The 24,628-nt window shown below is 40.4% G+C and overlaps 1 protein-coding gene across 1 annotated transcript in view; it reads right to left on the bottom strand.

Moving 5' to 3' along the window:
* LOC134340237 (proliferation-associated protein 2G4-like) overlaps positions 1–20,937 on the bottom strand; it is a 30,578-nt gene extending 9,641 nt beyond the window's left edge. The window contains exons 1-6 of the mRNA XM_063037237.1: positions 20,796–20,937; positions 13,378–13,506; positions 11,675–11,780; positions 8,768–8,837; positions 3,246–3,338; positions 2,362–2,425 (exon numbers count right to left, since the gene is read on the bottom strand). Coding sequence (XP_062893307.1) covers positions 2,362–2,425; positions 3,246–3,338; positions 8,768–8,837; positions 11,675–11,780; positions 13,378–13,506; positions 20,796–20,880 — 547 coding nt within the window. The 5' untranslated portion in view covers positions 20,881–20,937. The remainder of the gene's footprint in view (positions 1–2,361; positions 2,426–3,245; positions 3,339–8,767; positions 8,838–11,674; positions 11,781–13,377; positions 13,507–20,795) is intronic.
* Positions 20,938–24,628: the final 3,691 nt, after the last annotated feature.

The following is a 24,628-nucleotide window of genomic DNA, read 5'->3' as shown; positions in this document are numbered from 1 at the left end:
TGCCTGCCCTGATGGAAACAGACGACAATGAGATGACACCTCAGTGTCCCACCACCCCAACCTCCGATGACTCAGCCTAACACACCATCATCAGTGTGCTCGCTGTCTTTCCGGTTCCGGTAAGTGGTACTACACTATACATACATTATTTCTACTTTATATAGGCTGTGTATTTTTAATATGTTATTTGGTATGATTTGGCAGCTTCATAGCTTAAAGGTTACTGGAGAGAGTGCTTCTGCCGAGAGCGCTTGCGCCAAGAGTTTCTGCCGAGAGCGCTTGCGCCGAGTGTTTCTGCCGAGAGCGCTTGCGCCGAGTGTTTCTGCCGAGAGCACTTGCGTGAGATTTTCGTTACAGTGGACAGCGCAGCAACGATTGTAGAAAAGAATTTCTACTTTATATAGGCTGTGTATTTATCATATCATTCCTGCTTCTACCATATGTTACTGTTATTTTAGGTTTTATGTGTTATTTGGCATGATTTGGTAGGTTATTTTTTGGGTCATCGAACGCTCACAAATTTTTCCCATATTAATAAATGTTAATTGCTTCTTCACTTTACGACATTCCGGCTTACGAACCGTTTCATAGGAACGCTCTACCTTTGGATGGCGGGGGAAACCTGTAATCGATGCCTGAAATTCTACAGCCACCTGGAGTAGAGAATTTTAAAGTTTCACCACAGCGAAGAAATCCTTCCTCATTTTGGTCCCAATGGCCTATCACATATTTTAAGACTGTGCCCTCCAAGTTAGGGGAACCATCCTCACCCTTTTGCCTAAAATAGTAGAATCATATTTCCTGTTGTCCAATCGGTAAGAATTAATCCAGAATTTACGAAGTTCTGGAAGGTGATAACAAAAGTAGCCGCTATTTCCAATAGCCACTACTTAAAACTCTGGAATGTAGACCAGAAGAGTGGGAATTGATAGTTTTCTTTTAAACCAATTCTAAGTTTCTGTTACTGCCTTCTTTACGTTGGACTCTTTGTTCCCTAGTTTTCCTGGGAAGGTATGCTGTTTCTTACCTGAATAAAGTATTTGTTCAATTTCCCTATCCTTGGTTATCATAAAATCTTCCTGTCTGATATGTAAGGAACCCATATTTCCCTTTTGTGGTCTTTTCCTCTTTTGGTTTTAAAAACATACACAGAAGCTCATTGAGCACGTTTTTGTGTTTCTTGCCAGTTTAGCCTCAATTTAAAATGCACCCAGTCCGCAGGCTTACTGCCTTTTCTGGCAACTGAAAATGTATTAAACCTCAGGAAAAGGCTACCTTTAATTTTGCCTGTAATGTGTAATAATACATTAAAAAAAACACTTTACTGCCTTAAAGGAATGTCATACTCTAATTTAATATCCTTCCCCAATCTACTATTGCCAACCTGCTCTCATACCTTCACAGCATCCTTTGGTTAGATTGAAAACCTTGGTTTCAGACTGAACAATACCAATTTCCATCTTAATGTAAAATTCTATTATATTATGGTCATTTTCCTCAAGGGACCCCCCCCCCCGAAGATTATATCACTGCACAGAACTAAGTTAACAAAACATTTTGACAAAGGTTCTTCAACCTGAAATATTCTCAGACTACAAGGAGATGAAAGCTTTCCCCTATAATTATATTGTCCATTAAATGCACTTTTATCATAACAAACATTCAGAGGCCTAAAACACATATGCATCAATATTTTCTGTTCCCTGCTTTCTCAAAACAAAGCAAACCAACTCAATTCTGTAGAACTATTTGCTAGGCCCAAATTCTTTCCAATTACTGTACTGATGTTGCCCGTTTAAAAAACAGAAGCTACCTCTCCTCCTTTTCACCAGTCTCCCCCAAATGTCATAAATACCCTGGAATATTTTATTTCCACCTTCTTTAACCACGGTTAACATTTAACAGTGGGCAAACTGAAATTACTGCTTCATAATTTAAGAGGACCTGTCTGCATTATGTTGATACCTATTAACCACAGGGAATATATTACTCTCCAGTGAAGGGGACCAAAAATATGGCGGCCAGCGTCTTAATCTTTCAGACTAAGTGCTTGCAATCTGCTGCAAAGCAGATCCACTGTGTGCAGTATTTGAGTCAAGCAGTGAAGTGTGTCACCTTCTCCAATACTTAGAAAGCATGCAAGTTTACCCAATCTTTTAACTACAGTTCCATCTCAAACATAACCAAGTAAACCCTGCTCCCACTTGCAAAGTGTGGATGTCCCTCGTATTCACTGGATATGGCATTCCTCACACCAAAAATTTTTTCCAGTTTTTAAAACACTTGAGGAAAGTGGGACTTTGATTTTAGGATTGAAAATGGTACATTATTTTCCCCTCTGATCAGAATTGAACATCTCACCTTCTATTGGAGTGCAATTAAAGGACTGAGCAATCTTGTTCCAGGCTTCTGTCACTTGAGTGTTCTGAGGTTAAAAGGAAATCAAGAAAATTCCACTTAAGTAACAATATTCCTATAAAAAGTCAATAAATAAGAACAGTTCTGGCTTCCAACAATAATTAATTGTGCTCCAAATAAAACCTCTCAAAGGCAAGTTAGAAATTATAGAACGAGTTGAAAAAAATACAAATATGGATAGAACAATGCTTGGTGAAATCTAATACATACTGCAGATAGGAAAGAAAATAGGTAACACATGTGCAACATGAATGATTTTGAGATGGTCATGGGTGAAAAGTTGAAAAAGTGTTACAAATCTCAGTTCCATATTTGAAGTTGAAACACAAACAGAAAGGAATTATGATTCAACTGTATATTGCTTTGATCCAGCCTTTCAGATTGCGTTCAGTTACAGGCACTGTATTTTGAAGAGGTTGCATTTTTCTTGGGAGTGCGTGCAGTTCAAGCTCACCAGAACAACATGGGGATTTAAAGGGTTAAGTTACAAAGAAAGGCTGCACAAATTCATCCTGTATTCCTCAATCAAAGTGCTCAAAATGTTTGTGGTTTGATTGGATATGGAGAAGCTATATCCTCTTGGGGGTGGTGGGGAAGCAATAAATCAAGAACAAGAGAGTAACTTTAAGATTAGAGTTAGTTGCTATTAATTAATAATTATTTAATAGAAATCTGAGAGACAGGGTAGGGGCAGGGTTTAGCGAACACTGCAACAGAAATTTCAATAGTCTATGTTAGAAATGACAATAAAATGATTCTATATTAACTGCCAAGTCACTTATTAGAGCAAAATGTTTTATTTTAATCTCCCTTTTCAGTAATCTTACCTGATTGCCAGGCTTCACTAGCCGCAGAGCCGCTTCTGCACAGTAGTGTGCAGCCTTAATGACATCAGCTTTACGACCAGATACAGGCCTATCCTGGAAAACAAGTATTTTGATAAAGGAAAAGAAAGACCAAATGATAGACATAATCTGAATGCAATACTTTCCAAGAATTATTCATTCTAAACTTGCCAAAACTCTATCTAAAATAAAAATTGGACAATGGATTAGTAGCAGTGTCTAAGGAGAAGGCAGGAGAACGGAGTTGAGGGGGAAAATATAAAATCTAAAAAATAATAGAAATAAATATATCAGCCACGATTAAGTGGCGGAGCAGACTCAATAGGCTGAATGGCCTAATTCTGCTCCTACATCATGGAATTTCAGCTCAGACATTCCAGCCATTTGAGAAGAAACTAGTCCGACAACTTTAAGGAACCAGGCTCAAATGTCAGTTATTAGTAAACAAAAGACCCTGCATGGCTGCAACAGGCTTTTAGATAAATCCAGACTAAAGTATATTTAATCCCAATTTTTTTTTTTAAAAAAGTGCTGTGAGCTATCACTGCATATTGCTTTTAGCCAATTCGATACAATTCCATCAACCCCTCAACTAACATGCAGGATAAGAAAAACCCGAAGCCAGCATCATGCTCCAGTGATGCACTCACTACTTTAACAGTAGTTCAGGCAAATAAACATTTGATGGCTTCAGGAAGTGACTAAAGGTATCCTTGCTAAAATTTTCAGATGACGGACAAGAAGGTAAGTTGTGAAAAGGACATAATGAAACCATCAAAGGATATATATATGTGTGTATATTGAAGACAAGGATGTGTGCTTAACCCCCAGCTCTACTCGCTTTACACCTATGACTGTGTGGCTTTTTAAAAAAAGTATATAGAGCTTCTTCCTTGCCACCCTTCCATAAATACCCTTTTTATGCAAGGCCTTAGAGATTGTGGTGCCAAGCTGTATGTGTCCTAATGCCCTTCCCTTGGACAACATCGGTGGCGTGGAGAGGGGAGACTTGCAGCATGGGCAACTGCTGGTCTTCCATACAAACTTGCCCAGGCCTGCGCCCTGGAAACCTTCCAAGGCGCAAATCCATGGTCTCATGAGACTAACGGATGCCTATTCTATTCTAGAGATTGTGGAACCATGAAGTTCATCTCCAGTTGCAGCCACTGACTGCTGCAGCTCACTCAGAGTGACTGTTGGCATCACAGTAGCCTCTCTTACAAGTGCCATTCTTCTCTGGCAATTAAGTTTAGGGGAAGCCTGACATAGGCAGTGTGGCTGCAGTTTCATATTTTGCCCACTTTTTCATGAGGAACTGCATTGAGCCCTGAGGTATGTTCAGTGCCTTTCAGACAATCTAGTACCCTTCACCTGATTTGTGCTTCTCTATTATCATTTCCCTGATTTGTCTTGAATGCTCTTTTGTTTTCATTTTGGTTTGGTCTGTTGAAAATCTACCCTACTGTTGGACCTTACAGAGAGAGGGGATATTTATTCTTATGAATTCATTGAAAACAGGTGATTTTCTAATTTTCTACATCAGCAAATTTGGTGAGTCAGTAAAGTAATTCATATATTGCACCTGAGGAAAGTTACCATAGTAATTACAAACGGGATGAATACTTTCTCAGCTTCACAATTTTGGTTTGGAATTTTTCTTTTGATTTGACATGATGCACAATGTTTTGGAGATTAGCTCAAAATAAAAATCCTACTCCAATATATCTTAAGTTTAGAAAATGAGACAGCAAAATGTAAAAATATTTGAAACAGGAAAAGATCCTGAGGAGTCTTGACAAATAAATGTGGAAAGGACATTTCTTCTTGTGGAGCCACTATATTAAAAAAAAGGGGCCTCCCGTCTGTGGTGCTCCAATGTGACGGTTTTGTTGTTCTCGTGTTCCCTCGACCTTGAACACCCAACGATCAAAGGCAGACTGTTCAATTTACCAAGAGAGTCCTCCTCTGTGATCCTGACCGCAGTTTACATACCACCATCGGCCAACTGTGATCAGGCACTTGAGATACTGCACGATGCTGTCTCCAAACAAGAAGCAGTCCACCCTAAGGCATTTCATATCATAGTCAGGTATTTTAATCAGGCTTGTTTGAAGAAATCCTGGCCCAATTACCATCAGCACATAACCTGTGGCACCAAAGGTCCAAACACACTCGACTACTGATATATGAAGATTCGGAATGCCTATCATTCCATGCCTGGACTGCACTGCAGTAAATCTGATCACTTGGCTGTCCTTCTCCCACTTGCATACAGCCAGAGGCTAAAGAGCAAGGCTCTAGAGATTAGGACAACAAAGAGGTCATTGCTGGAGGCAGAGGAGTGGCTACAGGATTTCTTCAAATTGGTGGACTGGGCTGTGTACAAGGACTTATTGGAGGATCTGAATGAATACACCATAGTTGTCACAGACTTTGTAAACAGGGTCGTAGATGAGTGTGTCCCCACAAAATCATTCAGTCTTTCCCAACCAAAAGCCCTAGATGAACCATGAGATCTGCAAAGGGCCAGCTCAAAGCCATTTAAGTCTGACAACCAAGAGAATTACAAGAAGTCTAGGGATGATCTCTAGAAAGCCATCTCAAGGGCGAAGTGGTAATTCTGGGCTAAACTTGAATCAATGAAGGATGCTCAACAACTGTGACAGGGCTTGAATGCTATCATCTCTAACAAAGTGAAATCAAGGGGGAACCTTCAAACTCCTGTAGCCCCTGATGACTCTGTGTTTTCAGTCCGAGGCCAATGTGAGAGCATCCTTCAGCAGAGTGAACCCACAGAAAGCATCTGGCCCAGATGGGGTACCTGGCCGTGCACTAAAGACCTGTGCTGATCAACTGGCTGGAGTGCTCACTGAGATTTTTAACCTCTTGCTTCAGCAGTCTGAGGTAACCACCTCACCTATAACCAGTGTCTTAGAAAAACATGGTAACCTACTGAATGACTATTGTCCAGTAGCGCTTACATCCACAGTGATGAAGTGTTTTGAGAGGTCGGTGATGAAACGCATCAACTCGTGCCTCAGAAGGGACTTGGATTCACTCCAATTAGCCTACCGGCAAAACAGGTCAACAGCAGATGCCATTACATTAGCTCTTCACTCAACTCTGGAACACCTTGACAGCATAGATGCCTACATCAGAATGCTTTTATCGACTACAGCTCGGCATTCAATACTACCATCCCCTCAAGACTAATCAATAAGATTCAAGAACTTGGCCACAATAACTCTTTGAGCAATTGGATTCTTGATTTCTTCACGTGCAGATCCCAGTCAGTTCAGATTGGCAACACCTCCTCCACGATTTCCATCAGCACAGGTGCCACAAGGCTGTGTGCTTAGCCCCCTGCTCTACTTGCTTTACACTTCTGACTGTGTGGCTAAGCACAGCTCCATTGGCAAATTCAAGTTTGCTGAAGACACCACTGTCGTAGACCAAATTAAAAGTGACGAGGAATCAGCATATAGGAGGGAGACTGAAAAATCTGGTTGAGTGGTGCCAATGTCACCAAGACGAAGGAGCTGATTACTGACTTCAGGAGGAAAAAAAACCAGAGGTCCATGAGTCAGTCCTCATCAGAAGATCAAAGGTGGAAAAGCTCAGTAACTTTAAATTCCTCAGTATTACCATTTCGGAGGACCCGTCTTGGGCCCGGCATTAAAGTGTAATTATGAGGAAAACACGACAGCACTTCTACTTCCTCAGAAGTTTGCAAAGATTCAGCAAGGTATCTGTAACTTTGACAAACTTCTATAGATGTGTGGTGGAGAGTATATTGACTGGCTGCATCACAGCCTGGTATGCAAACACCAATACCCTTGAATGGAAAATCCTGCAAAAAGTAGTGGATACAGCCCAGTCCATCACTGGTAAAGCCCTCTCCACCATTCACATCTACACAGAGCGCTGTCACAGGAAGCAGTCTCCATCATCGAGGACCCCCACCATCCAGGTCACGCTCTCTTCTTGCTGCTGCCACCAGAAAGGTGGTACAGGAGCCTCAGGACTCACACCACCGGGTTCAGAAACAGTTATTACCTCTCAGCTATCAGGCTATTGAACCAGAGGGGATAACTTCACTCCACTTGCCCCATCATTGAAATGTTGCCATAACTTATGGACTCACCTTCAAGGACTCATACTCTCAATATTTATTATTATTAATATTTCTTATTATTTTCTTCCTTTTTGTATTTGCAAAATTTGTTGTATTTTCCACACTGGTTAGCTGCCCTGAAGTCTTTCATTGATTCTATCATGGTTATTGGATTTATTGAGTTTGTCCTCAAGAAAACGAATCTCAGGGTTGTACCTGGTGACATATATGTACATGTACTTTGACAATAAATTTACTTTGAACTTTGAATTTATTCTCCCTGAGTTGCACATCTTGGTTACTCTCTCTTCCTCAAAGGGTGGTACATATAGAGACTTGAATATTTTATTTATTTATACACAAGTGTAGCTAATAAGGACTGGGAGGCTACTGTGGTTACAAGGGAATGTGGAGTGAGGTTAGTCAAACAAAGCATAATGAATTAGATGGCAAAGCAGACTTGAGGGGCTAAGTGACTGAATTCTGCTTCTAACTTATCTGTTACTTATCTGATGCTTGTCCCAATTCCAAGAGTGCCCATCGTATGGCAACAACCCATCTAACCAAAGATATTGGTCACAACATTAAACAAAGAATTTTATATTTTAATAACTGACAATGAATTCAAAAGCAAACTCAACATAATCAGCTTTAATGTACACAGCTGCTGTGAATCTCAATGCCTGCTCAGTTATGTCAAGGGAAGCAGAACCAGTTGGACTAGTGAAGGGGAAAGTAAATGTAGGAGTGAACATTCAATATTGCTTCAGAGTATTACGTAGCTATGCAGCTACTCTGAACCGCATCTCATTACAGCAGGGTAAATACTGATAATCAGACGATCCAGAGTGGGGAATTCCAAAAGAATCAGCACAGAGATTCATAGCATCTGGCTTTAGAGAACAGGGCCAGTTTACTTCTGAAATCACTGCTGAGTTTTAGTATCAGCATCCTCTGCCAAAAGATGGTCGGAATTACATTTGCACCCATAATCATTGTGTTGAGCAACTGAACTTAGCCAGTCTGTTATGGAGAAGCTACAAGGAAAACAAGGGGCTCCAATCCCTTGTGTAGACAGACCAGTGTTTGTCACCCTTTCACTGAACAGTTTTAAGCCACCAATGCGAAAGGCCTGGCATTTGCTTTCTCTGTTCCAATCAAGATTTAGATTTTTCTTTTTAAATTACAGGAATTAAGTGGTTCAACTTGCCAAAAAAAAACAGGTTTTTAAAAAATTGAATTGAAAATTAATTACACCCGTGCAGCCAAAATCTCAGTCTTATTAATCTAAGAAGCAACCTCATTAACTAGAAGGCCAAAATCATTCCTTTCCAAACAGCTACAACATACTAGTAATAACCCAATGCTTGAGCTCCCAAAATGAACATACCTTACTGACACCAACAATAAAACTGTGGGCCACATTAGCAATAAATCCATCCACATGGACACCCAAATCACTGTTGGGGGAAAACAGGAAAAAAAAATTATTGCTTAAATTACAACTGCAACTTCCAGACAATATCACACTTTTGAGTGTAGTATTTTTTCAGAATTCTGAAAGCACCCCATCCTGCCATTATGACAAATACGCAAGTGAAGAATGAACAGTAGCTTGCTCCGATGTTTCAAACGGTAGAAGTGTAAAATCCAAGAATAACCTGGGGTCATTCCTGTCAGTCAACAACCACATGTCTGGGTTCACTGTGAAAGAATAAGATTTTCTGCTCTGGCATTTGTCATAGGGAAATAAAAAAAGTACTTTATTCCCTACTGAGGGCACTACAAACTTTCCAGTTTTCTGTCAATTGACGAATAACTTATTTTTTTGAGAGACCCTACATACCAAATCTAAGGTCACTACAACTTCTTCCATACCTCTGGATTTTGAGGAGGAAGGGAGAGAACAAAAGTGAAGTGAATCATTGTTTCCACTTGGATGAGTGACAAATAACCACTCCTGGAAGATGGGCGTATGAATTTCAAGTAAGAAAAGGACAATAGTTCCTGTTGTTCTTTGAACAGCATTTGGAATCCTTTACACCCACCCAAACATTCATACTTGATTTAAAATTGCATAAAAAGATGGCACCTCTGGATTATCTCCCACTCCTTCAGTTCCATACTGAAATGCCATAGTGAATAAATCATACGCTAAAGTCCTGGAGTAAAATTTGAACCCAAAACTTTTGATACAAGATGCATGATAAGTTGACATTAAAAGGACAGTATGTACAATTTCAATTGAGAAAGTTCTGAACAATGCACAGCTAGGTTTCTGTACAGGTTTCCCCCGCCATCCAAAGGTACAGCATTCCTATGAAACAGTTTGTAAGCCGGAATGTCGTAAAGCAAAGAAGCAATTACCACTTACTTATACAGGAAAAATTTGCAAGCGTTCGCAGACCCAAAAATAACCTACCAAATCATGTCAAATAACACATAAAACCTAAAATAACAGTAACAGATAGTAAAAGCAGGAATGATATGATAAATGCACAGCCTATATAAAGTAGAAATACTTTTCCACAATCATTGCCTGAACTGTTCTCCGTAGCGAAAATCTCACGCAAGCGCTCTCCAGTAACCTTTAAGCTATGAAGCTGCCAAATCATACCAAATAACACGTAAAAATGCACAGCCGATATAAAGTAGAAATAATGTATGTACAGTGTAGTATCATTTACGGGAATCGGGAAGACAGTGAGCACACTGATGATGGTGTGTTAGACTGAGTCGGAGTTTGGGTGGTGCAGTGGACCAGGCAGCGGACAGATACCGATCCGCGAAGCATGCAGAGCTACAGCGGTAGCCGGGACGCATCCAGCACATCTTTTAAAAAAAAGCCGAAATAAACATGCTAATTAATTAGGTGCCGCCCAGCACGTAAACGTCGGCCCAGATCAGAGGCGACGCAATCGGCAATCGCCTCTGATAATTAATTAGCATGTTTATTTTGGCTTTTTCCTTAAAGATGTGCTGTGTGCCTCCCGGCTACCGCTGCATTCTCCGCGAATTGGTATCTGTCCGCGGTCCAGGGGCTAGGGTGGTGGGACACTGGGGTGTCATCTTATCGTCAATCAGGGCAGGCAGGTCATCTTCTCCTATCTCTGCCTGCCTTGATGTCGAAGATCGAGGTTTGTCGTCTGCTGTGGCTGATGTGGAAGGCTTGCTTGACTGCTTAGCCTCGCACATTTTTCTATCATACAGTTCTTTGTAAGGACTCAAACCATCCTGCAAATATGCCCAAACCGACGTACCCTTTCAAAATTAAAGTTGTACTTATCATTACTCATTCGGTTTCAATTGTTATCCTTTCTTCTTCATCAGCATCAGCTCTTCATCAGTTCTTGGTCATGGGATGCCAAAACCTCTTCAACATTATCTTCGTCATCTTCCACAAGCCAAACTCACTTTGTCCTTACTTCGTTCACCACGATCGAAACGCTTAATTATGTCTAGTTTTACGCTAAGTGTAACACCCTTATGAGCTCTTTTAGGCTTTTCCGATACCTTAGAACTCATCTTGCAAACGGCTGCTCACAGGCATGTGTTAAAGCAATGCCGGCTAGAATGCAGTTACAAATCCCGGGGAGAGCGACTGCTTGGGGTGCACGCTGCCATTTTTCGCGTGCTGTTTCTTTTGGCGCGCTGCTTTTTTGGCGCGCTGCTTTTTCCGATACCTTAGAACTCATCTTGCAAACGGCTGCTCACAGGCATGTGTTAAAGCAATGCCGGCTAGAATGCAGTTACAAATCCCGGGGAGAGCGACTGCTTGGGGTGCACGCTGCCATTTTTCGCGTGCTGTTTCTTTTGGCGCGCTGCTTTTTTGGCGCGCTGCTTTTTTTGCGCGCTGCTTTTCTTCGTAACAGTGAAAACGCCTTCTGTTAGCGAAAACAGGGAACTAATGTAGGTAACACACATCAAAGTTGCTGGTGAACGCAGCAGGCCAGGCAGCATCTGTAGGAAGAGGTACAGTCGACATTTCAGGCCGAGACCCTTCGTCAGGACTAATGTAGGTCTTTCGTAACAGTGAGGTTTCGTAAAGCGAACATTTGAAAAGTGGGGGACAGCTATATAGAAATTTTATTGAAAGTTTTTTTGATGCTTTCTAAAAATCACATTTAACAGGCCAACATCTGACACAAAAATGTGAGTTTAGAGAAAAAATAGACAAGCATTATTGGCCATCTTTAATTACCCTTGAACTAAGTAATTTACTAGGTCAGAGGCTGTTTAAAAAAGAGACCCTACATACCAAATCTAAGATAGCATTCCAGTTTGAAAATATACTTACATTTTAACAAGGTCTTCCTCTTTCAGGACGTAGTCAGGGTCACTCTTAAGAGGAGAGTAGTGGCAGACACAATTGTTCACTGATACACACGTGGGAAAGGCAATTCCTTTAAAGGAACACAAGCCATTTACTTACGAAAAGACTACTATTGTTGATGTTCAGTCAACTTCATACAGCAAGTGTAAACTGAATAGAAAGCACTAGGCTTCTGAATTTGTTCTAGAACAGGGCTATTGATTCATTGGGGCAACACAGGATCCTTCTGCCTCACCAAACAGATTACAAACTGGATACAAAATTGGCCCTTTTGGCCAACCCTGATGCCAATTTATGCTAATCTCATTTGTTCACATTAGGACCATATCCTCTACGCTTTTCCTCTCCAAGTACCTGTCCAAAAGCCTTTTTAAATGTAATTGTATATTCCTCCACTTCCTTCTCTAGCAGTTCATTCCACATAGCCACCACCCTGTATGGGAAAAACTTCTCTCCTTCACCTTAAACTCACACCTTCTAGTTTTAGGTTCCCCTGCCCTAGGTAAAGAATTCTGGGCTTTCTCAGGTCACCCCTCAGCCTCATTCATTCTGATGGATACAAAGTTAGATGGAGTGTCTGGCTGGAAGTCTGCAACAAGTGTTGAATTACAGGGATCAGTGTTGAGACCTTTGTTATTGTTTACCAATGACTTGAAAGGGAGTACAAATGGTATGATACTAATTTGAAGTCATAAATGTTTGAGTCGTAGAAAGCAAAAGTCTGTTAAGGATTGGAGTTATAAGCAGCGATTACATAACCTTGGTTTATTTACATCAGAATGAATGAGGCTGAGAAAGCCCAGAATTCTTTACTTAGGGCAGGGGACCCTAAAGCTAGAAGGTATGAGTTTAAGGTGAAGGAGAGAAGATTTTCCCATAGAGGGTGGTGGCCATGTGGAATGAACTGCTAGAGGAGGAAGTGGAGGAACATACAATTACATTTAAAAAGGCTTTTGGACAGGTACTCGGAGAGGAAAAGCATAGAGGATGTGGTCCTAATGTGAACAAGTGAGATTAGCAGAAATTGGCATCATGGTTGGCCAAAAGGGCCCATTTCTGTGTTGTACTTTTCAGATTCTCTATCCAAGGTCAGCAACAGGATACAATACAATCACGACAAATATAGCCAGGACCAGAAGCTTCCCTTAACACATAAGCTGGCATTGTTATCACATGAGACTTTCACTCTCATAACTACATCTATTTATAGTAAGGTAAAGGAGTACAGGCATTTACACAACTAACTATGAAGATTAGTTATTGGAGCAAATTTAACCACCACAGCTTAGCATTGTTATATAAAAAAAACATGAGTAGTAGGCTTCATCACTCTGATGGCTGAGTATTACAAATACCTTGATCAATCATATTCTTGTCAAAACAACTTGTATTATGCATGACAGTACAGCAAGCCTCACAATTCAAGGAGCAAGGACTAAGCTATGGGGAGATGACAGGTCTGAATTAGTCTCAATTTACACAATTGTAACAACACCTTAACTTCGTGTTGCAATTTTCTAAATCTTCTACTTCAATATTTATAAAAGATTTGCTTTAGAGCAGAATTTCCTGAAGATATTAACACAAAACCACAACAACCTCAAATTGATGCTTTGTCTCAAGCAATGTGCACTTTAAAAGTAAACTCAGGATCATGTGTCTCTTACCCTTTTTCATTTCTTTCTCCTTCTTGAAAATTTTCCCCGTTTCCTCCATGATCATTTCATCTCCTTTCTCACACAGGCTTACAACAGAAACACCCACCCTTGCTGCATCCACCACCATCTTCAAAACACCTGCAAAGGGACACAATGCATTAACAGCAGCAACATTTGAGCACGATTCATTAATGCCAAGACTACTAATTCAGCAGAATCTATAGAAATAACACCTGGGGACCTGGATCTGGCCTCTCAAATAATATTATCCAATTATACCAAGAAACCAGGCGTAGAAAGCAGAAACCAAAAAAACAAGTTGGTAAAAATCTTACCTTTGCAGTAACTACATTCTGTGGCTATAGCAGTGCTGAAAACATTTTTAAAGAAGATATTGGTCAATTCTTGTCTGAAACACTGTGACAGACAGAAGGACTGGTGAGTAGCTATTGTTGTTCCATTATTCAAAAAGGGAAACGGGGACAATCTTGGAAACTATAGGCCATTGAGTCTCATGTCAGTGGTAGGGAAGTTACTGGACAGGATTCATGAAACCACAGCCTAATTAGCAACAGTCAGCATGACTTTGTGTGGGGCGAGTTGTATCTTACTAACTTGAGTTTTTTGATGAGATGACAAGTATGATTGATGAAGGTAGAGCTGTGGATGTTGTCTACACAGATTTTAGTAAGACTCATGCAGAAGATTTAGATGCACGGGATACAAAGTGAATTGTCCATTTAGATTCAGAAAGGGCTTGCCCATAGAGACAGGGTATTGGTTGATGCGACTTATTCTGGCTGGAGATCTATGACTAGTGGTGTTCTGCAGGGATCTGTATCATAACCTCGGCTGTTCATGATACGTGCAAGTGACCTGGATGAAAACATAGATGGGTGGGTTAGTAAGTGTGCAGATGATACAAAGACTGGTGGTATCCCAGACAGCATAGATTACTGGTGAAGGATACAGCGGGATATGGATCAGTTGCAGATATGGGTGGAGAAGTTGTAGATAGAGATTAACCCCACCAAATGTGAAGTGTTGTGCTTTGGGAGATCAAATGTAAAAAGACAGTACACTCTTAACGGCAAAACATTTAACAGTGTTGATGTGCAAAAGGATCTTGCGGTTCAAATCCACAGCTCTCTGAAATTGATTTTACAGACTGACAAGCTGATAAAAGGTGGCATCTGGCTTGTTTGCCTTTGTTAGTCAATGAATTGAACTCAAGACTTGGGAAGTTATGCTGCAGATTTACAAAACTGTAGTTTTATTTAAAAGAGTACTGCATGCAGTTCTGGTCACCTTATGGGAAGGATGTTGAGGCTCTGGAGAGGGTGCAAAAGAGGTTTACCAGGATGCTGTCTGGTTTAGAGGGCACGTGCTACAAGGGGAGGATGGACAAACTTGGGTTGTTTTCTCTGGAGTGGAGAAGGCTGAGGGGAGATCTGATATAATTGGAAGATGAGAGGCAGAGATAGAGAAGACAGCAGTATCTTTTCTTCCCCCTCACGGTTGAAATATCTAATACCACAGACCATGCAGTTAAAGTGAGAAGGGCTAAGTTCAAGGGAGATGTGCAGGGTACTTTTTCTTTAATACACAGAGTGGTGGGTGCTGGAATGTACTGCCTTACGTGGTGCTGGAGGCACATATGAAAGGGGCAATCAACAGACTCTTAGATAGGCACGTGAGTGCAGAAAATTTAAGGATATGGACAACGTGCAGGCAGAAGGGATTCGCTTGGTCCACAGTGTTGTGCCAAACTAAAGGGCCTGTTCCCCTGCTGTACTAGTTTTATGTTAAATGTTTAAAGAGGTCTTACAATGTAGATATGCTGAGTGGTGAAATAAAGATTGCACTCCCTCTCTAAAATAAATCACAACCCAGCCATCAAGAATTTGCAAACATTGGAGCTTTCGTTCTATCGATGAAAAAGTGCTTAGGTAGCAGCCACACTGCCTCAAAAAAGGCCTGTTCACTGCCATTTCAGGAATGACTCAAAAAGGGAGAAGGTTTTACATACATCTTAAAATCTAAAAGTATAAAGTGTGGTTCCTATAATAGCTAAGATGCAGCCACAAAGAGCTTGGCAACTAGAAACAAATGACAATGGGGTTGGAGAAAGGGCAAGCTAGGCAGTTTGTAAAAGTCAAAAATAATCTGCACAATTTAAAGTCAAACTATACTTTCCATTTCATTCAACTCTTAATTTTAAAAAAAACAGGCTGGATTAGTTCAATCAATAAAAAGCACCAGTGAGCAGGCTGTTTTTCTCAAAAGCACCTTTGGAGGTCTTCCTCCACTTACAAAATAAACCAAGAGAATAACAAACAGTCAGATTAGATTTGCCCTACTTTTATTATTTAAGGCATAATAGGTTACTTTTCCTTATTCCTGTGTATTTTGGCCATACTACACTTAACTAGGAGTATGACTAACTGTGGAACACAAGTATTCAGCACTTCACTAAACCCACAGAAATTTGCTATGTCCAGTGCAACCTAGTGAATTAAATTGGCTGAAGACTGACATTTAGAAATAGGCAAAACAGATCATGAATTTGGCAATTCTGTCTGAATAATGTTGCAAACACATTAGTCTGATCTTTCCAAGATTGGAATCTGCCATCATTAAAAATGGGGATGCTTATGAAGCCAACTCCTCTAGCTAATGGCTTGAGAGCACATTACTATTCAATGCTTTGACTGCTGCACCTGGCATCTGGAGCAATGATATGGGGGCCAATCCATTAGAGCCTTTAGTTAATAGCAAGACATTTCAAAATGTAATTCTACAACAGCAAATTATTCCAAGCATAATAGCAGCAACTGTTCCTTGGTTATAGAACACCATGCAGGCAGCATCTTAACAATGCAAGTGCAATAGTAGACTTGCAGGCTGCTAGCAGAGTTAAAGTTTAAACGCTGGTTTTGTGCCAGTTGCTGTGCTGCTCCAACCAAACAAAGCCAAACCAATGCAAGATGATGCTCATGACACAGTTTCACACCAAAGTCAAAGTCAGGCAGCTGAATCGCTGCCTCATTAGTTGTAGTAAATATTGATAGGATGGAAAGAGAAAGGCACTACTGGTTTAAAAAAAATTACAGCCTCAAGATAACTATTTTATTTTTGTTGTCCGTAAGTATCTAGCAATCGTGATGACAATGGGTCCAGACTACCCTGCATCCCACTTTCTTGATCTCTACAGCTGACCTAAAGCTCACTCAAAGGAATGAAATCAAATTTAAATCCAGCAGCATCCTGGTCAGTTCTCAAACCACTCTACAACTGGATTTCTTACACACGAGGAGGAGGAACTGACCAGTCACCCACTTTCTGATTGGTAACTTGCAAGCAGAGTGAAGGAGGAGACGTCTTTCAAAAACGTTAAAACCTTCCACTTCCACCATCCCTTCCAATTACTACATAACAGTGTGAATAGGATGTGCCAGACATACTTCTAGTCATGATTATGCCAGTACAGTAATCAATAATCACAATCGCCACAAGTGAGTAAGGGTTACAGCAGGTGCAACTCCAAATAGGCAAGGACATCAAGGCAACTGCTTCCTGCAGGCAACTCCTCAAAATCTACCCCCTAACCAAAATTAACAGACAATTTGGTAAAACAGGGACAGACCCAAGACTATAGCAAAAGGCAAATCACATAAACTTTGTTTCAGTCATGCTTGAGATTGCATGTTAATTTACTAATGATCATGCAAATAACATAATCTTCCCAATAGTATCACTAGGCACTTAGTACTGGGGATGCTGGCCTGGGAGAGGATAATGATACTGGTTTTCTTATTTCAGTGAATCAAGAATTTTGCCAGGACTGTACTGGTGTATCTTTCTGGTACAGCAAGGTGACTACATGAGGTAGTTCAGATGTCAGATGCATACAAGAGGGGAGGGCTCATTGACATCCAGCAGGGAATTAGTTTGGTAACAAGTGCGAGGACTTGACCTTCAACTGTAAAAAGACATGCTAATACATTGAAAGGAGTGCTGAAGTTCCTTTAGATTTGTCACCTTTCTTGAAAGTGGTCACAATTACAGTATCTCTGAGGTCTTCTGTTAAATTCCCTTCTCTGCTGAGAATGGCAAGATTGTGGATTCATCACCAGCTAGAGTTTTCTACCAAGGGCTCTAAGCTGCATAATGTGTACTCCCACATACAGGTTAAGAGCAAGACAGTGGAAAACGTGGACCACTTCCCAACTCTCAGGAGCCACCTCGTGTTAAAGGCACAAATAGATGCGGGTGCTGAAGTCACTGGAATGGAAAACCACAATCTTCTGATTCAAAGATTCCATTTCTAGTCTCTGCTCATTACTAAAGAACATGTACAATTGAAATATTACACGATCACCTAAACACGTGCACTTAGTACTGAATTGGAACACGTGTGATGTGATTAAACTCCAATGTTCATTCCTAAATATCACTCTATAGCAACTCCAACCCATTGAAGTTATACTTTTATGCAATGTGGATGAGTAAAGAGAGGAAGGTTGTTATACAAATTTAGTTTTAAGATACTAATTTTAAAAATTGATTAATCCGAACACATGAATTAATCTTTAGAATGTAAATGTATTAAACTAACAGCTGCTCTGTTACTGAGTAGTCACCATATTTTGCCAATTTTCCTGATGCACAGTAAATTCCAAATTTTGGTAGCCTTTCATTACCTGGCCCAAGTGATGGCAGAAAGGAGACTGCAAATGCTGGAAATCTGTTTCAATATACACAAAATTTTGGAGGAACTTAGATCAGGCAGTGACGTTTTGGACTAAGACACTTCATCAGGGCTGCTGAAGTACTGATGAAATATCTCAACCCAAAATATCGATTGTTCATTTTTTTCCAAAGATGCTGCCTGACCTGCTGAGTTTCTCCAGCATTTTGTGCGTGCTGGCTCAAAATGAGATAGGACACTAACCACTAGTCAGGAGAGCTGGGGAGATGCAGGAGAGAATGTATGCTTAAGCAAGACCAAACTTGTCCTTAATTCCACTTGGTCATGACCATGTGACAAAAAGGAAGTTTCCTGCTTTCTTCTATAGACAAATCAAGAACAGTTAATCAAAGCCAAAGCCTTGATCAGTAACATCGACTGTACTTTTTTTCCCCCATAGATGCTGCCTGGCCTGCTGAGTTCCTCCAGCATTTTGTGTGTTGCTCAGATTTCCAGCATCTGTAGATTTTTTCTTGCCTTAATCAGTATGTTTCCAATACATTCTGTAATTGAAAGGAAAAGATTTCAGTTTACATATCATCTTTCACAACATCAAGACAACCTGAGCTACTTTTTAGCCAATGAAATTCTGTTCTTGTTGTAATTAGAAAACAAGCAGTCAACTGGGGCACAGTGAGCACTGACCAAACAATCCATTTTTCCTGACAATGCTGCGAGAAAGGAAACCAAAAACAATTCTCAACTTTTCTTCAAAATAGAGCCACGAGACCTTTTTAAAATTAAACATGCATCTCCAGAGAGCAGATTGCAATCAATCTAGTGCTTCATTTAAAGAACAGTGCTTCCAACAGCATGTCCCATACAAATAGCTGCAATGGAAGCGGTCTACAGTAGCTTTAAACTAATGATGTTTCCCTGAAAACTGCTGGGGGAATAAATTTCCAGGCATCCTAACTAACTCAGCAGTCAGATTGAGATACAACATCTGACAATAACTGACTTGCCAATTTGATGAGCCCCTGCCTGTAATATCCATGCTTAGGTGCTTTCTGCTTGCAATCAGGAGACTCCTGACTTGCTTTCTTCTGATTTAGACACAAACAATTATAATCTTGTTTCAACACTTCTGGCAAGATTAGCACAATGGAGACTGAGCGCCAAACCTAGGCACTCTCCTGTGAAGTAACTCTTCCATGGGAATCCAGCTCAAATCAATAGTGTGAACCTGCTAACGGCCAAGTTTCCCTACCTTAAATATTACCATTCAGATATGGCCAAATTAACTATGAACGTCAGAAAGAACATTAAGGAAATTGGGCTCCCAGTTTGCAACAACTTCAACAATTCAATGCAAATGGCTTGTGCTTTGGAAATAAGGATAAAACATGGTCCCCAAAGAATAAAACGCAAAAAGCACGTGACACCAAAAACCTAGATGTTCCAATAGTTTTATATGATCCTGCCATCCTGTCTAGTAAAATTAATACTTACTGAACTGCAAACCTCAAAAACATAGCCTAGAAAAACAAATGAAAAGCTTTTCTGACAGCACGACTTGAATGTGGTTAGTGATTTTTCTGTTCCGTTTTGCACAGAAAGCATTACTTTTGCAAGTAGGGTATTTATTGGCAGCAAGGCAATAAGGTTAATAATTAATGAATTTTGACCAGTGAATTTTGCAATAATTGATTATAGACAATAAGTTTGCACTATTATGACTCTACAATAAACTCCCATCTCCACATGCTAAGTAGGAACCTTGTCAAAAAAAAAGCTACATTTAAAATAAAAACAAAAAAAAACACAGCAGACATCTGCAGAAAGAGAAACAGGTCAAATATGCTGCCTGTCCAACTGAGCTTTCCCCAGATTTTCTGTTTTTATTTCAAATTTTTATGTGAAATTTAAACCTAGTTGAAACAATTTCACGGATGTGTCAAATCTTACTAGCAACATGTTTAAAAAGATTATTTTTCCTTATAAAACAAGTCGCATTCATCTACCCTCAACACAGAATAAACAATGTGCCATTGAGGTTAACTGGGAGCCTATGCCGACTTCATGATCTGAGACGGCCACAATTAGCCTCGCCACAAAGGCTTAGGGTTAATCACCTCCTACTGCCGACGACTTGGTAAATCCCAGGTCGGATCGCACACGATAACCATATGTTCTAATAGCCATTACCATACCCAATCAAGTCTCCACGAGAGAAAGTGGAGCTATGGCCCAAAAAGGAATCAAATGTCTGCAGCAGTAAATATAACAGAAGTATATTTAGGGGGAAGAATTCCTATCTGCTCACAAACGCTACAATGCTGTCTAAGAAGCACGAAATGTAGAAGTACAGTGAGAAATTACTGCAGTTTTATGCATGTAACACTTGCGGGAAGAGAATAAGCGCGCTGAAGGCTGACAGCCGCCAGACTTAGGCTCTTCGGCCCATCGCCTCGTGGCGAGACATCTCGAGAAACGGACACGTCTGAGGAACCTTTCTCAGCCACTGTGCCCTAACAGGGCAGAATGAGGGTAGGACCGAACACAAGGTGGCTTAGAGAGGTAGCCCCATTGCCAAGGCCCGTTCGCTCCCCACGTGCCCCACATGGTAGCACAGCGGTTATCTCAAATGCCACATCCGAAGGCAGCACCTGTTGCTTCAGGTCCCGTCTGCTCACCCAAGAGCCGCCTTATTCCCCAGCTCAACCCCCGGACTCACGATTCGCGATGTCACCGCCCATCTTGTACTTGGTGACCACCAGGTCCTCAGCGATCGTCTGCTCCTGGTTCTCATCGTCCGACATCTTTCCCTCCTGTTACCCACATTCCCCCGCGGGCGCCGCGTCCTCCCCGTCACCAGCCAGATTGTGTGCCGCGGGTTTTCGTGGAGATTGTAGTTCGACTGCAGCATCCACAATGGTAGTGACAGCCAGTGTAGACTACAACCCCCAGAAGGTACTGAGATATGTCACGCATGCGGACTGGAGCGTTCGGCCACACCGACCATTCACTGATTTTTTTTTGGTGCGTGTTGTTTCGTGGGAGTGAAGTGCTACGTTTCTTCCCGCCCGCCCAACACCATGTGGTGGAGTGGAAGAAGTAACAAACCGTTAGAGGGATTAAACGGGTTTGCGTATTAGCTGCCCACGATTATTACTAAATCCTCATATTGACAGTTAACACTGAGAGAGTAGCGCCACACCAGAAAACTGGGTCGTTCTAAAATATTCAGATATAAATTGGAAACTACAAGTTATGAATTAAGAAAAATCCTGCGTTTTGACAGTGTCATTCAGAAGTACTCAAAGTGCTTTCCAGTCGATTAGGTACCTTTGAAGTGCAGATTGTGCCCAACAAGATCCCATAAACAACAGTGTGGTGACCTAAATAATGTGTGTTGAGAGGATGTTTCCATTAATAGGCAAGTCTAGCAATCCATGAGTACAGCCTTAGAATAAATGGACATCTGTTCAAAACTGAGACAAGGGGGAATTTCTTCAGCTAGGATGGTATGAAATTTGTTGCCACAGAGGGCTGTGGAGGCCAAATCATTGAGTATATTTAAAGCCGAGATTATTCAATAAAAGGGTTAAGGGTTACAGGGAGAATAGGATTATAAAAGAATCAGCTTGGAGAAGAATCAGTGGGCTGAATGGCCTAATTCTGGTCCTATAATTTATGGTCAAATGAATATAGCAATTTCTAATCTAAAAGATATTGAATAGGTTACACCTGAACGTGACCAGGGCCTTGCAGGACTTCATCTAATGCTGGAGAGAATTGAAAATTGGCCTGGCAGAAGGATAAAACAAAAAAAAGCAAAAGTAAGAAATGTGTTAAACAAAATAGGCAGTAAATACACAGGCAAGTATGAAATCAGTTAAGAGTTAAGGAAAATGTTAAAAGCCCAAATTTAAAAGCAGTATATATTATTGCAAGTTGCATTTGGCAACTAGGTGACTAAATTAACATCACAAATAGTTGTAAATAGTGATCTAATTACTATTACAGAAGCATGGCTCCAGGATGCCCAAACTTGGAATTTAAATATTATAGGGTATTTGACACTTAAGGACCAGTATGAAGGAAAAGGAGCAATGAGACCTATTAATAAGGGATGGCATCAGTATAGTTCTTAGAAATGATGTTGGCTCAGCAGATAGTAACAGAGTTAGAATCAGTTTAGATAGAGCCAAAACACAGCAGGGAGCAGGAAACATTGGTGGGAGTTGTTTATAGGCTTTTAAACAGTAGTCATGATGAAGTGAGCTCCATAAATGAGGAAATTAGAGATGTATATTTCAGCAATAATATATGAACCATGGTTAAAAAAAATAAAGCTAATCTTTAGGGAATGAATTCCAGAAATATAAAGCAAATGGGTTTCTGGATCAATCTGTTGAGGAACCAACTGATTATTTTAGATGTAACACTGTACAGAAAGAAAGGGTTAATTGTAAAGTGACCCCCCCCAAAAGAAAGTGACCATAAAGTGATGGAATTTTACATGAAGTTGGGGAAAGTGATTCAGATTGATATCAGAATTTTCAATCTAACCTGAAGGTTGGCTATGGTAGATTAGGAAACTACGTGAACGATATGATTACTAAATGACAATAAAAGATGACTGCATGTCCTCATAACCTAACCTAATCCAATCTAATCATAGATATGAAATAGGTTGCATTTAAATCAATAAAACATGATTTGCAGCAAATACACAGACTTTAAGGCACATCAGGAAAAATGAATTATAGAGTCATAGAGCACAACAGCTGTGGCTTAATGCACAGCAAAGATTCCAGAATTGGTTCAGAAGTCAGTGCCATTTGTTTCAGCATAGAATGGCACTAGAAGTGGAGATGGGTGTAGAATTTTTTTTAATATAGTATTTCTCTTGTAGTTTAACTTTCCTGTGCTTGTTTATAATTTATATAAAAATCACCTATAAATGTGTAATTGTTCTAGTAATTGTGTAACTATTTTCTGGAAGCTTCTCGGTTTTTCTGCAGCTAGAGTCACACCAGTTGAATCTGGCTATTTCATAGGTTACATCTTATCAATGAAATGTGCCTCATCTCTAGTCAGAGTATTAGCCAACCACAATTTTTTTTGGGGCTCAGGATCAGCCATCATACAACTCTTCAGTTCAGTTCTGGTTGTGGCAGTTTGTACTCAAAACAGTCCTCAGTTCTCTGCCTCACTCTGCAAGAAAAATGCATTATGATTTACATTCAGTGGCCACTTTATTAGGTACTCCTAATAGGTATGTTCGTGGTCTTCTAGCTCTTAACCCATCCACTTCAAGGCTTAACATGTCGTTCATTCTGATGCTCTTCTGCACACCACTGTTGTGACACGTGGTTATTTGAGTTACTGTCACCTTCCTGTCAGATTGAACCACTCTGGCCATTCTCCCCTCACCTCACTTATTAACAAAGGTTTTCTCCTACAGAACTGTCACTTGCTGTTTTGTGTTTCTCACACCATTCTCTGTGAACTGTAGAGACCGTTGTGCTTGAAAAATCCCAGGAGATCAGCAGTGTCTGAGATACTCAGACTACCAACAATCATTCCACGGTCAAAGTCAATTGCATCATATTTATTTATTTAGTTCCCATTCTGATGTTTGGTCTAAACAACTGAACCTGTTGACCATATCGGCATTGAGTTGCTGCCACGTGATTGGTTGATTACATATTTGCATTAATGAGTAGGTGTACAGGTACCTTATATTGACCATTGAGTGTATAATGAGCTGCTGGAGTCCTCTACTCAAGATCATTACCAAGGCTCACAAGGGTGAAGAATGAGCAAAAAGAGCACAGTAGTGTAACGCTATTACAGTGCCAGTAACCCAAGTTCAGTCCCTGCCGCTATCTGTAAGGAACTTGTACGCTCTCGCCATGACCATGTGGCTTTCCTCCGGGTGCTCCGGTTTCCCCCCACATCCCAAAGATGGACGTGTCAGTAGGTTAATTGGTCACATGGGTATAAATAGGCAGGGCAGCTAATTGGGTCAGGAGGCCCTGTTACTGTGCTGTATCTAAATAAAAATCAATTAAATTAACAGCACATCACCCATTGGCACCAACTTGCAGAAGAGAATTAAATAAAGTTGAAGGACACTTTTTGACCCCTTTCCTAAAGGTTTAGCACTAGCTAAAGCAGATTTCCTGTGCATGTTGCATCATAAGCTAGCTATTCTTCCATTACTTATGCAACCATTATTTTACCACAATATAGAAAAAGCCATTCTGATTATATACCAGAACATCAGAAGCAATTGTACAAACTGTACATAGTTTCTACATCTCTTGAACTGAGTGGACAGATTTGCCTATTCTGCCTGATGAGTGAAACACCTATTTCCATTGACTATATTAAAATCATATCATTTGTATACATTTTTACCAAACATCAGATACAAATATCAGTTGTGCTACCATTGGGTAGAAAATAATAGCTATAAATTAAAGCCATCTGTTTATTTTTAAATTTCTAATTACATACCTGACATATTAAGACATGATGACATTGCAGTTCAGTTTA

Source organism: Mobula hypostoma, chromosome X1, assembly GCF_963921235.1.
Source record: "Mobula hypostoma chromosome X1, sMobHyp1.1, whole genome shotgun sequence".
In the NCBI taxonomy this organism is placed as follows: domain Eukaryota; kingdom Metazoa; phylum Chordata; class Chondrichthyes; order Myliobatiformes; family Myliobatidae; genus Mobula; species Mobula hypostoma.
The sequence above is the reverse complement of the archived record's forward strand: the minus strand, read 5'-3'. Positions and strand labels throughout refer to the sequence as shown.